The sequence below is a fragment of the Seriola aureovittata genome, chromosome 6, assembly GCF_021018895.1.
Source record: "Seriola aureovittata isolate HTS-2021-v1 ecotype China chromosome 6, ASM2101889v1, whole genome shotgun sequence".
In the NCBI taxonomy this organism is placed as follows: domain Eukaryota; kingdom Metazoa; phylum Chordata; class Actinopteri; order Carangiformes; family Carangidae; genus Seriola; species Seriola aureovittata.
In genome coordinates, this window is record NC_079369.1 from 13,731,721 (window position 1) to 13,749,968 (window position 18,248).

At 41.6% G+C, this 18,248-nt stretch overlaps 1 protein-coding gene and 1 long non-coding RNA gene across 4 annotated transcripts in view; one reads left to right on the forward strand and one right to left on the reverse strand.

The window, feature by feature from the left end:
- Positions 1–18,248, forward strand: part of ttll7 (tubulin tyrosine ligase-like family, member 7) — a 68,385-nt gene that overhangs the window by 22,437 nt on the left and 27,700 nt on the right. For all 3 annotated transcript variants that reach the window (XM_056378563.1, XM_056378565.1, XM_056378564.1), the window contains exons 10-13: positions 10,441–10,535; positions 12,475–12,622; positions 13,732–13,805; positions 16,755–16,890. In XM_056378563.1, coding sequence (XP_056234538.1) covers positions 10,441–10,535; positions 12,475–12,622; positions 13,732–13,805; positions 16,755–16,890 — 453 coding nt within the window. The remainder of the gene's footprint in view (positions 1–10,440; positions 10,536–12,474; positions 12,623–13,731; positions 13,806–16,754; positions 16,891–18,248) is intronic.
- On the reverse strand, positions 112–16,740 carry LOC130170879 (uncharacterized). Its single transcript, XR_008828052.1, has 3 exons — positions 16,274–16,740; positions 12,460–12,598; positions 112–3,996 (listed from the first exon to the last, which is right to left on the reverse strand). It is a non-coding gene; the product is annotated as an uncharacterized LOC130170879 (long non-coding RNA).

Consider the following 18,248-nt stretch of genomic DNA (forward strand, 5'->3'; position numbering starts at 1 on the left):
AATTTCTACCTGTTGTTGCTGGCAAAAACTGCACTTTCAAATTTATATTTTGAAATACAAAAATGAAGTGTAATTACCACATCATTTAAAGGCAGAGTTTTATTTATTAATTTGGGATTTTAAATACATTTTTATTAACTTTCAAATTTTATTTTTATGAAGTATATCAGTGTAAATCATAATAATATTTTCAAATTTAAAACACATTGAAAAATGACAGTAGAATTTTTATTTGAGGGTGTATGTGTTAATTTGTCAGTCAGAAAGAGGAGGGAGTCTGTGGAGTCTCACCTGTCTATGCCGCTACTAAAGTGACAGCGGCTCCTAAACTGAAATAATGTGGCATCAGCAGGAGAGAGGGAGACGTCGCCACACACTGACAGAAAGCATAAACACACACTGATTGTGCTTACACACTCTTGTCCCTGGTGCACAGAAACACACACAAACACCCATGTAGTCTCAAGTATGTATTTGTCCACCTCCGAACACAAGGAGAGACACATTCCCATGTTAAATGACAGCAACATACACAACCACATACATGCTCACAAAATTACATGCATGTGTGCACTCATACATGCCCACGCATACATACAGAAATCCAAGCATACACAACAGCATATAAGACAAGACAAATACCCCTCCTCCACATACAAAGGCACGCACACACACACACAGACGCAGGGTACGAAAATATAGGTCAGGACGGCAGGTTTACTAGCAAGACATCCGCCTCTCATTCTCTCTGTGTCAGTCTCTCAGGTGTCAGTCATTCAGGAGATGGATTCGAGTCCAGAATCCACTCCAGGATTTCGGTCTCACCGTTCTGATGTCAGCCAGTCAGTTAAAGTGTGACCTAAATCCTTTAACCCAAAGTGGCTGTGCGCCTCTACCCCCCCTTTCCCACAAATTGACTCAAGGATGGGAATGCCTCTGGGATAATTGTTTGTTTTTCCCCATCATGCCAGCCCAAAATAAATCTTGCGATTTCCAAAAGCCTCTGATTTGGAGAAAAAAAAAAAGAGTGACATTTGATAGTCGATTGGTGTTTTCAGAAGAGTCATCATGGAATTAAGGTGATATAATTACCTTACCTGACTCTTTTTGTGTGGTTGAACAGTTGAACTTGCATGACAAAAGGATGTACAAGAGAGAGCAAAAGTGGTGTTCCTTTTGACTGCTGGTGCACTGTGACAGTATGTGTGCACTTTGTGTGTGTGTGTGTGTGTGTAAATGTGTATGAGACATGGCAAACAGCCGTGAATGCAGTTGTTCCACTCCAGTAGTAATGATCCCCCCTGTGCTACTAGCAGCTCTCTATAACTCTCATCAATTAACATCCCACGCACACACACACACACACACAGCCGTGCTTCTCTTTCACGCAACATTTACAGCAACAATCATTTATTTCCAAAATTCAACTGATTAGTCAGGGGATAGTTGCAAGCATAGAGACCCCTTCTGAAATCCTCACTGCGTACGCTGTCAAGCCTGAAAATAACTTTATTACCACTTTTTAGCGTGTCAACGTTCATTCCTATTCAGCTGGGACGCAAGGCGCAGCCGGGCCCATCGGCTGGTTGCCACAAACTGTACCCTATGGCAAGCCCTCAGGTCCAAATTAAATTTTTCAGCAGATCACTTTGCAACATTTTGGGGGTAAATTGAATCTATTTCACCACATTTCACCATTTTTTATTTTTCATTTCTGTCACCCCCCTGAGTACCAAAACAGTAAAAATTGTGTCAGGAATTGAAACACAGTCTAGGTCTTACAGGTTTGTTTTGAATTTGTGGACTTCACCTCTCAGGTTTCCTTATTGGTGTCACTGTGAATTATGTGTGCCACGCCTCGTTGGGGCTTTACCCAGACTGCTGTTCCGACAACGTCTTCATCTCTTACTCTTTAAAACGTCAAAGTTGGTTGTTGGACATGCAAACTCGCAGCCAGGAAATGAAAGTTCAACCTGTGTAAACTCAAAGCCAGTCAGGTACCTGAAAGCTCGATGGTATCATATATAAGAAACTGTCAAATGACATTAGTCCTGCCCTTTGTTTTTGTATTTTTGTCTCTGTGTGTAGCAGGCTGGGGAGGAAAAAAGAACATGATTGCCTCTCACATCCTCCAATTACAACTCCAGAAAATAGCCACTGTTTTTTTTTTTTTTTTTTGTGGACAAGGTATTCAAAATTGCGCAACTCCAAACTCCTGTGATTAGAGGACATGTTTGCCTCTGTCTTGCCATTGCAAGAAAACCTCTGGGGAAGATGCAATACACTGGCTCTTTGTAAGCAATAGAGCACAAAGAGAAATTATTGCAAAAATACTGATAACGGATACAAAAACTCAAGAGGAGCCCACAGAACAGCACTTGTCGCTGGGGTGAAAACAGAGAAGGCAAGAGTGATGCTTCTCAAACCAAGGCCAGGCATCAAACAGGCACATTCTGCTCAGAGTAAGTGTTGAAAACGGAGAAGAAAAGGTAGAAAGAGAGAGACAGGCTTTTGTGTGATCCTTATCTTAATTCGGCTGGGTTTTCAACACAAGTTTTACCTCCTATTGACATTCAAAACATCAGCACGACATTGGTGCAAACACACATACACATACACATGCACGCACACACTCACACACACTTGCTCAAATGGCGTAACCGGAGACGTTCACTTTCATTAAACCAGCCCAGACAGCATCTGTGTCTCGTATAGGAGAGGCGTTTCATTGAGCCGTGATCTTCACTCCACACAGACACACACTCAAGTGCACACACAGTCACACACGTACACCAGCACACGTTCACACACTCTGCTTAGACTTTGGTTTGTATTGTCAGTTCCAAGGCTTTTTCTTTGAGGGCTTCATTGAGTGTTTTCTTTATCTTTTGAAGGCAAAATAAAAGCAAAACAAAAATGCAAAGGAAAACATGGCTGCTACAGAAATGGACATATATTCAGTTTAGTTGAAGAACTGCCTCATGACAAAGATAGATTTATTCTAAATTCCTCTAACACGGGGTGCTGTCTTAAAATTGGGGTGCGTGGGTCCAAATCAGTGTGAGTCATTTACTCAATGGTAAAATATAGCAATGGTACAGCATTATCACACACCCCCCCACCCCCAAGTTTATCCAGGGCCCATGTGGTGTAAGCCATCATGACAAATTATGTCAAATGGAGTGAGGAAAATGGAAAAAAATATTACTAAATGTTTGGTGAGTGATGGTCAAGGACAAGAGGAATATAATATACAGTACATATATACATTTCTACTTTAGATGCTCCATCCTTTCTATCTGAAACAGAACCCGACAAAGATCGTTCTCATGAGGTCCTGATGGGTGTCCTCGTAGCCCGACACAAAGATAGGTGGATTGAAGCCCAGTCTCATTATAGTCTCTGGCTCTCTTCTTTTTTTTTTTTTTTAATTTCGCTTTTTTTTTTTTCAGTTGTTCCCCCACACGCAGCAGAAAACAAAGCTCCAGCTGGTCAACTCTAACTAAGAAGAAACAAGTGTTTGTAGTGAGCACGAATAATTAGAAACCTGCCTGGTCCGCGCAAAGCTCTCTCTAGTGCCGGGCTCCAGGCAGCTCAAAGGCTGGTCGGCCTGCTTGTTAGGACCACAGTCAGCGTGTGAGAATGCGCACGTGAGTGTGTGTGTGTGTGTGTGTGTGTGTGTGTGTGTGTGTGTGTGTTGTGTGTGTGTGAATGAGTGTGAGTTAGTGTGTCTGAATCTGAATTTGATTTGTACTGTGTCATTGTGTGTGGCGTTTGGTACTCTATGTGTGTTTGCCCGCACTATTAACACACATGCACTATGAGAGCTACTGCATGCAACTGATGCTGTTTCTGGCTTTCGTGTGATTTTGTGGTCTTTGTCCCTCTGGGAATAGTCCGCTGTGGTGTTTGTGTGGTTGGCCATTCTGATCTGCCTACCATCAAACTCCAGCCCACAGCCCATCTTTTTATGCAGTCAGAGAGCCAGGGGGGAGCCTGCATAGAACACACAAACACAGCAATTCAGTGAGCAGTAGAAATAAAGAGAACTAGAGAAATAAAGAGACGGGGAAGAGACCTTGTTTGCCATCTTTCATGGTGTTTCACATGTCATTGTTGAGTATCAAGATTCCATCACACTGGAGCTTAGGCAACTTCATTACTGGTGGCTACAACTTAACTACCATCACCTCATCCATCTCTTTCCTTCTTTCTACCCCTCCTGCCCCCCTTCAGGACGGGTTGTGCAGAGTGATTGGCAGCTAATGAGGCGGGCATGGTTAGGTCAACCGTGGCACGGGTTTGTTTGTGTCTCAGTGTGTTTGTGTGTGTGTGAATGGGCATTCCGACAACAGACCAACAGGCTGCAGCTGGACCGCTCCCCCAAAGGCGGTGATTCTCAAACCCTCCCCTTCCTCCTTTCGCCCCTTCCTGCAACTTTCCTCTCTTTCAGTCCCCAATTGTTTCAAGATGAGTTTGGTTTGACTGTCCATCCCTCAGAGCCAACATAATCCAGACTTCCTTTTTGTTTTGAGTGCAAGTGTGTGTGTGTGTGTGTGTGTGTGTGTGTTTGTGCATGTTTGTGTCGGGGGTGTGTTTGTGTGGAGTAATCTGCGCTGGCAAGAGCAATCAGACACCACAATACACACATAAACATAGGAACGAAAATGTGGATTTTTTTTTTTTACTCTCTCATATCCCTAACACAAACAAACATAATGCAAATGAATCACAAATTCTGAAAGTAATGTTAATTTCCTGTGTGGAATAAATAGTGGCTCACACTTATGTAACCTCTCAATTGATATTCTATTTGATCTGTGTAGAATGAGATGAAAATGTTATGTCCTTATAGTTCTTCATAAAAGTCTAAAGAGTAGCCATTTAAAGCATAGCTGATTTCCCAAGGAGTTTTGGAAGAAGGATTTAGAGGTTATCCTGCCTTTCAGATATTTCCTCAGGATATTTGAGTGTTTTCTAACCCCTACAACAGCCGACTCAAACATTATTGTGTATTCAGGGTGATTAAGGGGGAATTTACTTGCTACCTGTGCTCTCCAAATAATTTTCATCCTCTCATGATTGAGTTTTCTAGGGTGAAAAATGATAGAGGAGAATACATACAGTTTGATATACTCAATTATCTTTCAGAGTCTCTCTTGCCCCCTTCCACCTTTCATTCTCCTTTTGCCTTTGATTAATCTTTGGTACTTAGTGGGATTCATTCGTATTTAAATGTCCATGGATATCGTCCCCAGCTCTGAGAGGGGCGTCTTTCTCCTTGTGAACCCTAGGTGGCAGTGGTTACCTACAAGCTACTCTTTGGCTTATAAGAGGTTTATTAAAGAATAATTAGAATGATGTATGGGACTGTCTATCTCTATCCACATCCATTTTCCCCCAACATGACTATTTCATGGAATAAGTATCAAATTAGGAGCGCATGGGCCTCGTATGTGGGGCAGTTGAAAACACACCCCAACATTTAGTCATTTATCATCAGGGATGTATGGCAGTACCAGTGACTGTGTGTGTGTGTGTGTGTGTGTGTGTGTGTGTGTGTGTGTGTTTGTGTGTGTGTGTGTTTGCGTGCGTGTGTGTGTGTGTGTGCGTGTGTGTGTGCGTGTGTGTGCGTGTTTGTGTGCACCCATGTGATTGAGAGGGAAGATATATATTGCATGTTTATGATTGACATATGGAACTGTAGTGTATGGTTGAGGTTATAAGCGACTGACAAAGAAGATATATATGCTTGCATATTTATGACTGGCAGTTTCAGATGATACGTATGTTTTGTTGATATATTATTGCATGTTTGTAAGTACTAAAGTGGGAATTAGGTGTGTGTGCAGCTATAATACTACGCTATGCGGCTACAATGTACACCCCCACCTTTATTGTGCACCTTAAGGGCACCTTTTGCTTTTTGTGGCTGTGTGTGATTGTATCTCTGTATGTCTTCAAAAGAAAAAAAAGAAAAGAAAAAAAAAACAACACTCCGTGCACCATGCCGGCCAGTCAGTCAGGCGGGTCAGGTTGACTGGTGGCTGAGCTAAGCTTTGGCCCACTTACTCCCAGGACCTTTACCAGCAGCTCAGCATGCTCAGCTAGAGTTTCCCGGTGTCCAACTGGACCACTAAAAACGCCACAAAAAGAACAAAACAGTGATTGATAAGACGGCTGAAACAAGAGAACGACTTAACGGGGCGGCCAGCTGTCTGTCTTTCTGACGCACTGCTACTCATGCTCTACCTCTCTCTCCCTCTCTGCCTCCCTTTCTCATTTCACCATTGTGCGGCAACAAACACTCCATTCTGACAGCGGATGAACTGTGCCGATACCCTCGAGTGTGCGGGGCAGAATGGGGGGCTTGTCAAAGCAGTGGTTGTTTACACTCTGCCAGGAATAATAAGAGGGGGTCGTTTTTCTGAACCGATTAATCACGAGCAGCCGCTGCACTTGTTTGACGAGTATTCCAGACGCAGAATAGATGTCGATGGGGGGAAGCAATTTGTTGTGGAAAGAAAGCAGCTGATTGTTCTTGATCCATTGCTGTTGCAGTGTTATTAGGGTCGGTGTGACACAGCACAGGCCATAGACGCAAACTGTTTAATGCCCACTACTTTTTCAACAATGAGTGAGTCATGTAATCATTGTAAGGATATTTTTTACTGAGTTTATTCCTAATTGAAATGATAACAATGAATTGGAGAGTTTGAATTTGTGCAACTGTCGTACCATAGTGTGGAGTGAGACTGAGTTTATTCTCAATATAGGTGTGCAGAATGGCCTGTGTTATTTTCTTTATGGCCATTACTTACTTACTAACTATCCCTGAGCAATATACTTAGTTCTCACCTGTTCTGGGGGGCAACACATTATGAGACACTGACCCTCAAGAGAATTTTCCAATTGGAAAATTAATAAACTTTATCAAATCAAGTAAGCCATGAAAAATTTGCTGCTTGAACTTCTGGCTCTCTGTTTGTACTTAAGGAGCTGCAGTAAAGCTCAGTAGACAGACTTGTGGTTCACAGACAATTCAAACCAAATGGATAGGCCCCCCCACCACCACAAGCTTTATTTCACAAGTGCCTCTGCAAACAATGGCAAGTGACTTTTGCGTCGCAGTCACACACGTCCAGGTGCAGAAAATAAAAGTGTTACATCTCCTGTATACAGAACGTTAATGGTTTACAGCTCACCCTCTGATCTTTGCATGTTTAATTGGATGATCAGATGAGGATAAACCTGTCCTGTGAGAAATTACAGACGGACATGTTCTTTTTCTACACGCTCAATCTGCTGTTTGACCGACTGATATTTGGGCTACATTAATGTGATGCTGATGCTGAACTGAATCAAAGCAAGAGTAAAAAGGAGTTTCTAATCTTTTCATCTGACGCTTTTATTGAATGCGTCTTGGAGCAACCGAGGGCTCCTTTAAGACCCTGCCAGAGTCACTTAAGGAAATCAGAGTGGGGGTTTGGGGAGCCTGCAGGGGTTCATTAGGACCAGACTGGTCCAACTTCCTTTGCCAGAGAGGAAAAGGAGAACACAGAAACACGGGGGAGAGAAATGAATAAGAGAGGTAATGACCAGAGAGTGAGGGCTAGCAAGCGGAGGGGGGGAATGAGTGACCAGACAGAAAACGGGGTGAAAGACAGCAAGAAACAGAGTGGGAAGAGAAACTAACCAGGAGAAGTGCGACAGGCAGAGAGTTGAAGGAGAGAGACGAAAGCTTGAGGGAGAGCAAAGAGAGACAGCGAGTGCTGCAATGCCAGTCTTCCCCCGTGACAGCTTGACACCACAAATCAAACTAAGAAATGAAGACAAGTAACGAGACAACCAACGCCAGGATCACTGCCAGTCTGGCTGTTACCTATAGGCTATGGCGCTCTAAAGCCATACTCTTTTCATTGTGGCTGTCATATTGGGGAGTGCTCTAAATGAAAACAGACCTTTTCCCTCCTTTTCTTTTGTAGTGTTTTTTTTTTTTTTTTCTTAGGTAAGGTACTGTAGGTCGAAGTGGAGCTCTGTCCTTCTCAGCACACAGAGGGATGTATTGTAGACTTCATTCTATTGAGTGAAAGAGTTGGACAGGGTCTCTGTTCCTTTTTTCTTCTTCTCATGCAAGAAGACATTCATCACCTACCCCCGTCCCTCTGATAAATGGTTGCTGTGTAGAAAAACGCACATGTGGGTGCACGCACACACACTTAGAATGGCACGTCCGTACAAACCGACTTCGTGCTGGTGTGGATTTAGTGGCTTACTTTTGGTATTTGTGGATCTATCTTTTGAACTATAGTCGAAATGACGGCCCAACAGGCTGACAGAAGGTTATACAGATACTTCAGGTTTACACGGATAGCGACTATTCGTGGTAGGTTTTCTTCAGCTTGTGTGCTTTTATTCACCTATGCCGTACCTCGTATAGGTACATGTATTTAATTTTGTTAAATTCACATGCTTTGCAGGTGTTTGGCATTTGGGTGTGTTGCTGAAGGACAATTTGGGAATAGCTTTTGACATCGGGAGTAGCTTTATGGAGTCACTTAAGCCAGATTTTCTTTTTTTACTGCTGGCTTATGATCCAAATAAACTGCTCTTTTTTGGGCTACCTGCCCCACTGCTGGCAACATAGTCAACGATGTGGCTCTCTCAGTTACAGTGAGCCTGGTTGTGATGTAAATATCATCATACAGCACTGTTCCCAAATCTGCCACACAGCAGTAAGCACCATTGTGTCAGGATTAGTAATGGCTACTTCAGAAGAAGGGGAGAGAAAGAGGGTTGGAGTTGCTGAGGGTTACCACCGCAACCCTTGAGATGCTTTGCACATCTCTGTAAAGGAGCTTTCGGGTTTTGTTGCTCATTTTCAGCCAAAAATCTTGATTCTTGGTTCCAAAATGGCCTGATGTTGCACACCAATCGGCTCTCTCATTGGCCTCTCTCAGCAGTTTTTACCCACAATCCTGATTGGCAGATAGAGCGTGGATCTATAATGCACTCTAAAGCCTCTGATTGGCTCAGTGTTGTTCCGTTACTGAAATCACAGTTTGTGATTGGCTGTCGTGCTGCTTTGATGTGTTCAACTGTATCCAACTGCTTTTTTCTAAAGGAAGATAGGAACAAGACGAATAATGTTTCTGTCACAAATACTCACTCTGACTGCAGATTAATGTTACTTGGAAGAATGAATTTCCAGCCTCACGTCCAGAACTATTACTGTAGCAGTGATTTTCATCCATAAAACAGATATTTTCTGGTATGTGGCTTTTGTCAGGGTTCATGAAGCAATTCATGTAGAAATTTCTGATTCAGTGATTCGGTGTACTCCTTTAAAGTCGGGATTCCCTTCCTGTGATGACGGAATTCACTGAGGATTCTCATATGTGCTTACTTATACTCATCCAACAATATGCCATTATTAAAGCTTTTACTATTCAAGCTATTACAAAAAAAATGGTATCAAAATTATGTGTTCTCACATAAAAAAGAAAAGTAGTTTGAGCATTTGAACTTAGGAGGTGACCTGACTTATCTCAACAATCAAGGTTTCGGTGGGAATCTGGTGCATTGTCATTTGAAGTCACTGCATAGGAAGACATCATTCCAGTCACAGTTGCCAGTTCATTCACTCTCACACTGCACTCTCCATTTGCTGGCCCTGTTGTCTCACACAATCTCTTTCTCACCTTGGGAGAGAGACAGAGGGAACCTGACAAAGAGTACAGGCGAAGAATTGATTTGTTGTGTCAGGTATAAAAACTAATATCTGAATACTACTTGAAATGGTTCTGTTAAGAAAGGTAAGCTGTTCTTGAATTTTTCCCTGGGTGATTTTGGCTTTTGTACCTCAAATCACTGGTTGCTTATTCTGTTCTTGCTCATTTGACTCTGTCTGAGCGCTCTTGATAGTACATGATGGCACTGAGCTGAGTGGTGGTAATTTGCCGATGCTCAAAAAGAGATTATTGCTCGTATGAATGGGTGTTGCATTGTCAGGTTGTGTTGGGCATACTTCTGTTACAGTCATGGACTGCTTGCTGTGGTTGGCTGGAAAGTCAGGGTCACATATCTGGTGACAGTTTAACCTGCACAGTCTGCATGCATTCATACACAGATACATAGACTCCTCTTCATGCACAAGCATACACACATCAGTGTCAGATTTATGCCCAGGCAAAGGGTAAGAATTCCAAAATGTCCTTCAAAATAAAATTAAAAAAACATATCCATCTTACTCCCATCGTTTCTCCCTCTTGCGGGAACAGATCACTTTTTTCCAAAGATGCCCTAAATCCACTCCTGTAATTGCATTGCATTTCTCTCTGCTGAACTGAGAAGAAAGAAAAAAAAATAAGATGAAGTAGAAACTGCCCCCCCCCCCCGCAGAATATTCTTTGAATGTTTCTCTCCTCTCCTCTCTGGCAGATCAATCGAGCTCCGAGCTTTGGGACCGATCAGAAGATTGATTACGACGTGAAGAAAGGGGTGCTGCTCAATGCTCTAAAGCTCCTCAACATTAGGTACTGTTCTCTACAGCGGTCATTCACACACATGCACGTCCATGCAGATTGACACACAGAAATTGCATGAGTGCAGTCAACCCTTATGTGAAACTTTATTCTACAGGGCTCTGAATGTTTAAACATTTCAGTCAATTCTTTCAGATTTATTTATTTGGCAACCTTGAAAACTGGAATTACTTTGATGCACAGCACAATTCACTCTCTATCTTGTTTGGTTTCAGACTGATGACACAGTAGTATCATTAGTTTGAAGCTTACAGGAGGTTTGAGCTATGGACAAACAAAAAAAACTGCTGTCCTTGTAAATTTGTGTGTTGGTGTTGTTTTAGTGGATACAAAGGCAGATAATAGCCAAGGTACAAAGCTATGCCTTGATTGTGTGCTTTGTGCACCCTTCAATCAGACATGCTGTGTGTATATATATATATATATGTGTGTGTTTGAATTTCTTTTTACCTGTAAGTTATGCTATCTGTGGTTTGAGTCATTTGTTTACCCTGCTGTGTATATTTATATAAGCTTCCTGTGTTGCTGTTTTACTTTGCTGTACGGGTGTATTTGTTTGCCTGTTTGAGTTACACATACTTTCATTCTTGCTGTATAATGTATGTACGTGTGTGCGTGTGTGTGTGTGTGTGTGTGCTTGCTGGCATGCTTTTCTGTCCCCTGGCTACAGTGAGTCTGTCCACTGATTGATCATCATACACCAGACCTCTGGATCTCTGCTCTCTTTTTCTCTTTCTCTCTCTGTGCTTGTCCTCCTCTTACTGCTCTAAATATAGTCTCAACTCTACTAGTTACACACAAACACACACACACACACACACACACACACACACACACACACACACACACACACACCCACACACACACACACACACACACACAATGGATGAATTACACGCAGCACCATAGATCTAGTTTGGCCAAGTGTGGCGCAGCCATCCCACATAAAAACTCACTCCATCGTCCTGCCCAGCTTCAGTCGGCACAAACAAATCTCTTATCAAAATGATTTGTTTCGTGGCTGATGTTTGCTGTGTTCCCACAGATTAAAAGGGGAGATTTGATTATTTCATGACAAATAAATCGTAGGAGGCCTTGAAAGGCGGCGGAGAGCTTTTTCCACTGGACAAACTGCTTATGTTCATGCTGGAGTGAATGAGGGCTTTGTTCTACCTCGCTCACTTTTTCCTTATATAGTAATGGCTTTGCTTCCCATAAGGGAGGGGTTGGTGGTGTGTAGAGGTAGGGACGGCTCACAACTCTGTTCGCCACACCAACTGTATCAACGGGGGATCAATTCAGACCCGGCTGGGCATGGACATTGATAAACCTCAGCCCCCAACAGCACTCAATATCCAATTTAAAGGGCCAGCGATTGACTAAAATGAATTGCCCTTTCTCCAGACCGCAATGGCCCACTTGTTCAGAATTAGCTGTCTGGTACTGTTCATCTTGGGGTTGTCGGTTTGTTTGTGTCTCAACTCCATCTTTATCTTTGTATTCTTGAATGCTTTGTGAGGGATTTCCTTTTTTTTTTTTTTTTTAACCACCACAATGATGTAATGATCAAACGGCAAATTCAGGTCAGTCCATCAGTTAGGTATGAGACCTACACGCTGTCAAATTTCATCATAGTTTACTGCTTTCCTGTGGATAATGTCTGTTCCTCACTGAGCAGTAATTAGTGTTACAATATTTGACTAAATCTACTTGCATGCAGAAAAAAAAGTGACAGAAAACAAAGACATGAAGTATAATTAAAAAAAACAAAACAAAAACAGGAAAAGTTGTCAAATCTCCAGTGGGAAGATTCAGAAAATCTGATTTAATATTTTTGGTCTTAGGTGGTCTACTTTTAATGGAGTCTGAACCCTTTCCTTTTATTTTAACTGTGAATTATGTTGACTCTACTTACTTTATGTTGACCCAGGGCCAGCGATAAGAAACGCAACCTGGCCCAGCAAAAGGCAGAGGCTCAGAGACGGCTCTACGGACACGGCTCAACGAAGAAACTCTCAGCTGCTTCCTCCGACTGGGAGAAACAACGTCACACACTGGAGAGAAGGAGAGAAGAGCTGGTAATGCACAGAAAAATGAATAATAAAATGTAATTAAGCTATGAGTTTGATTTAAACCTTATTAGAAGCTTGGAAAAGATTTGCTGCTTCACATTTATACAGCTACACATATCTGGGATCTGCCAAATAAAACCATAATTCTCTCTGCTGGCTACTGACCAACTGCAGTGGAGCATCTGGGAGGCTAAGCACCTGTAAAAGGTGGTGCACCTTGACTGTGGTCTAGGGAGTTGAGAGTGATATTCATTCATTTCTCCACCCAGATTTTCAAAACCAGAGGACTGAAACAATGATCATGAGTCATGAGATACCTTTTGAGCTTTTTAGACTACACAGAAATTAACACAAAAGGTGAACAGTGGCTTGATATTATAGTATCAGAGACATTTAGTAAACGCATCAATCAGTTAGTAAAAAAAAAAAAAAAAAATGTTCAAATTATTTCCACAGAACTGAAACAAAACAAGCTAAAACGAGAAGAAAAACCTGAGCGGAAACTTCAGTACTTATCACTCTATGTCAAAAGAGTCAGAGTTTTCTCAGACAAGCATACCATTTAATTATTTTCTCTTTGAAATGAAGGAGTCGGGGAAGCTTTTCTCATCTATATGGGGAAAAGTGGCAGCTACTAGTGCTTTACGCCTCCCACCCTCTTTGATTAGCCTTTTGATCAGCCACAGCAGTAATCAGTGGGAATAAGGAAAGATGGCGCAGAGGCACTATTTTAAAAAGGGCACTACCTCATCTCTGAGTGCTGTTATGGCTGAAGTGCGAGACCTGGTTCAGGTCTATTGAAGGCACATATCATTCAATTCTCAAAGATACTGCAGTGCCAGTAGTGGAGTTATGCCCTCCTTTCTGCCTTATGCCAAATTGGCCAACTGAGCGGCACAATTATACCTTTGTAACATATTAATAAAACAGTAGATGGAAAAAATTATAAGTCACTGATGGGTTAGACTGCTTTTTACATCTCTTTCTCCCTCATTGCCTCCTTGTTTTTAAGACTTTAAGACTCTTTCTCTCACTCTGTTTCTAATATAAGATAAGGTAGGAGTGGCAATGACTTTCACCTGAAATATTTTCCTATGGTTTTCTCTTATTTCTAGAAAGAGCGACTGGCACAGGTCCGCAAGCAGATCTCCAGGGAGGAGCATGAAAAGCAACATCTGGGGAACTACAGGTAAGGAAGTGCTTTCCCTCTAGAAATTCTACTCACTATACTTGTGCCAGCTTTTCTTACATTTATAGGGTCATCTGCAGAGTGCCAGGCTCTCAGGAGAATAAATGAGAATAATAATATTGCTGCAGACAACAAACAGAGACCATCCAATGTTTTGGGGACAGAAGAATTAAGACACTCAATATGCATAACCTTTTCAGCATTTCAGAAATTCAAATGAGCAAGTATGCTTTGTTCGACATCTGCAAGCCATCCTCCATCTCCTTTTTCCCTCAACACCTCTGTTCTTTTCTCCTCTAACTCTAAATTTTGGAAGACATCAAGTGTGTCAATTTTTAATAGTTACCTCACAGATGGAGCAGATCTACCTTACAGCATGAGTCAGCAACACCAAGTTCTGATTTTCCGCTTGTCCCTTGTAAATTGTTAATGTTCCTTCAGTCCCTCAGTTTCTCCATTTCTCTTCCTGCCTCTGTCTCTCTATCCACCATATAAACACATGCACATCTCCAGGTCTGGATTTTACTTTCTGTCAATCTCTTGCGGATACACAAGCATATACACACAAAAACACACAGACAGACCTTGTTGCTTTCTCCCCAAGTCTAAGTGACTTCTTGACTCATCACTTGACTGAATGGGTAGTCAGAATACTAATCCCAGGCTGCATGAAGTGCTGTCACCTCCTTCCTCTTTTCCGACAGGCAGCCAGACAGTCAATCAGACAGGCTGAGGTCTGTCTGGAGCACCCCTAATAAAGACCTCTTAGCATTCAAATGGTGTCCCGGCGCAGCACTGGAGTCTGATTAACACACTGCTTCTCATTAGATGAGTTCGGGTAATGAACTTACTTACATTCGGCTATTAGATGAACCTTGCATCAGGTACAGACAAGCCAGGACTCTGTGGCATCAGAAGGAAACCCAGCTAGTTTGATGCCATTGGTGCTGCTCATTTAACATTATTGAAGCCGTTTGAATCAAAAGTATTGAGAGACACTTTTGACCAAAACAAAGAAAGTTTTAAACAGATGTGAATGGAGTATGAATATTAATTTTGCCTCTAGATCAGTTGGAAACATATGGGTGAAAATAATATATAATTAATACATATTGCAGGGTTACCCTCAAATAAAATGTCCTTATGTTCTGAGATGGACCATGCCAAGAAGAGGGAGCAATTAACACCCACTATTAAAGTGTTGACCTTATGCTTTTCAGTCAAGTGATTTATGTTGCTTTTTGAGGATTGAGAGGTTCTGGCTCTTTTCATAGATTATGATTTCAATTCAGTTCATCCAGCAGTTATGAAGAGACTTTTTCCACATGTTTTGTATGTCAAGATGAAGAAAATAATGTCAACCACCTAACTTAAAAATAGTAAAAAAAAAAAAAAAAAAAAAAGTATGGTAGTTACAAAATCAGGATGGTGCCAAGGGAAGGAGCTAAAGTTCAAACCAGGTCTCTCAACATTCAGTAGCTGCTTGATTTGAACTGCAGTAACTAAAGTGATTCATAGAATTGGGTCAACTTCTCAACAATATGGAAATCGTGTACCCAGAACAGCCTCCCTGCATAAAATTGTTAAATGGCAGATGGGTGTAGTATAAGTTTTAAGGGTGAAATTGTGTAATGTTAAACTTTACTTGGCATTGCACCTGCAGTAAAATCCACAACTCAGATGCTGATATGTGTGAATAGCTTAGTAGTCAATATTTACTAAAATCTGCCTGTCTTCTTGCCATGGTAGAAAATTTCCTGCTGCTGCATAAACATTACATCCAACTTTCTCTCTTTGTGTTTTTTTAAAAGTGCCAGTGCCCTTTTATAACTTCCTGTTGATTTAAAAAAACAACTCCTCCTGAGGAGTTTGGCTCTAAATATGTCTGTGCAGAAACAAAATTATTTCCCTGCTTTTACACTCCACACTGACCAACGCTTATTTTGATTATAACACTGTCGTTGTTTTGATTTGATGGCTTAAGCAATGACTTGGTGCAAGTTTGGAGATGTATTATGGGGATAACCAGGCAGAGGTTTTTACATTTTCCCTAATCCCCTAAGGCCTAAAATAAACACTGAGCACTGTTAGTTTAGTCTTGAGGGCACAAACTATGTGGAACGTGTGAACAGGCACATTAGCAAAGAGTGCGACAACCGGGAAAGTAAGTGCATATCTCAGGGAGGATGTTATGTGTGTGGAAAACAGATGTGCATTAACGCATTACGCCATGTGAAAAGACAGACGGAAGTTTGTACACTTTTTTAAATCACAGTCTCCATTAAAAGTTGTTTCTTTCTGTCTTTTCTCCTTGCTCTGTCTTCCTTCATTCTTTTCCCCTGATCCCGCCACTCACCTTTGTTTTCTCTACATCACTTCACACCTTCAATTGAAACACTTATAATTCTCTCTGTCTGTGCGTTTCCCCTCCTGCTTGCTCTTTCTTCTGTCCATCCCACCATTCTCACCTGCTGTGCCTTGACCTCTCTTTGCACCTCACTCCATCCATTCCTTCTTCTTCTTTCATCAATTTCGTCCTCTTTCCATCTTTGCATCCATGTTCTCTTTCTTTTCTCGCTCATTTTCTTTATCTCTCTATCTCCTTCCTGACCCTCTTTCTCTCCTCTTTTCTTACTGTTCTTTTTTCTGTCTTTTCTCCGTCACTGCTCCCTGCCTCCCAATTCTATCACCACTCCCTCTCTCAACTCTTTTCCCTCTGGCTCAAACCCAATCCCTCTTTTCTCTCTCTTTCTCTCTATTCTTTCACTCTCACTCTTTCTTTGTGACTGTTACCCCAAACCCTATTTTCTCCTCCTTGTTTTCTCTTTCACTTATCACCTCCTTTCTCTCTGCATTGATGACCCTCATTCTTTGCCTTTTCTCTTTCCCTCTTTCTACACTCCTCCCTCACTCTCCTTGCTTTTCTCTTTGTGTCTTCGCGGCCTACAGACGTATTTACCCCCCAGACGACAAGCTGCTGTTGGAGAAGTATGAAAGCCTGCTCTCGGCCGCCTTTCAGACCTTCCTCGCTGGGCGAGCTGCCTCACTTCAAAAGGAAATGAATAATCCTCTGAAACGAATGAAGGCACGTACAGACTGTCACGCACACACAGACACACACACATACATCATAGAAACCTGCAGAGACCCTTACACAAACATATACACACAATATACAGACACTTGTGGACAAGAACATGCCAAAGAAAAGAAACACACATGCATTTCTATTAAGATTCTGCCCACAGACACAAAAAAGGATGTGCAACTAATGCGGAAAGTGTGCCACAGTCCTTGTATTTGTTAGAACTTCTGACAGAATGTCCTTCTTCTGCTCTCTATCTGTCTCGCTTTCCCACTGTCATTCAGTCCGTCTCTCCACAGATACATGAGCTTTTAAAAACAAAACAGACTCCGCACAACAATGTCATTTTTGTTTCTTTACAGCTCAGTGAAGTCCTTTAGTGAGCACTGTTTCCCTGGTCCTCTTTCTGTATCTTCTTGTCTATATTTTTTTCTTTCTGTCAGTTAGTTGTGAATGACTGCTGCCCACACGTTTGAATTTGCATTCTTACATGTACCTATTTTTTATTTCATTGGTTTTTTGAGAACGATTCAGGGTACATGTTTGAAGTGTGTGAATGCATACACACATGCACTCAAAAGGTTTGTACAGTGGTAGTAGTAACTGTAGGTCTTTGACGGGAAAGGTATGAACCATACAACTTAACAGGAGAGTGTGGGAGAGCAGGGATAGAGAGGATGTGCAAAATTCACAAAGTAAAAGACGATGAGACGCTAATAGAGATAGTTGTTTTGTCACTTCGGTTTTTTGTAAAATATGTTTTTATAGTATTGTGACAGGGAGGGAGAGGGAATTTTCACATTTTCATGCGGGTGTATTCAGAAAGAACAAATCAATAAAAAAGAAGACACAGAGGAAAGCATTATCGGATATTTAAACACATGAAGGAAAGAGGCATTGATGAGTAGCAAAGATGCAGATGAAACAAAGAAAAAAACTCAAGTTATTTTGGCAACTGAATAGTAATAGTGAATACTGAATATAGATGTTTTTGAGAGTAGTACTGACATTACAAATTCATATCAAACACTTGGAGCAGATGTTATATGCAGCTTTCGTAGAAACAAACCTACATCAACAGCCTCTAGCCCTTACAGTTTGTTTTTCAGAAAGTTATTGTGTGTCCTTTCAAAAGTGCAGCGAATTTTTACAGAGATGTCAATCAAAGAGTCGAAAACACCAGGCTTAGGTTAGTTTAATTTAGTCAACACACCGAGATTTGGATCTCGTTCAAAGCAGGAAGGGAGAGAGATAATAGGAACAAAGGAAGCTGTAGAGTTCGCTATCTAATAACATGATCATGAATGACAACTGGACTGTCCTTATTATTAAGGGACCGAGATCCTAATCTTGGCCAT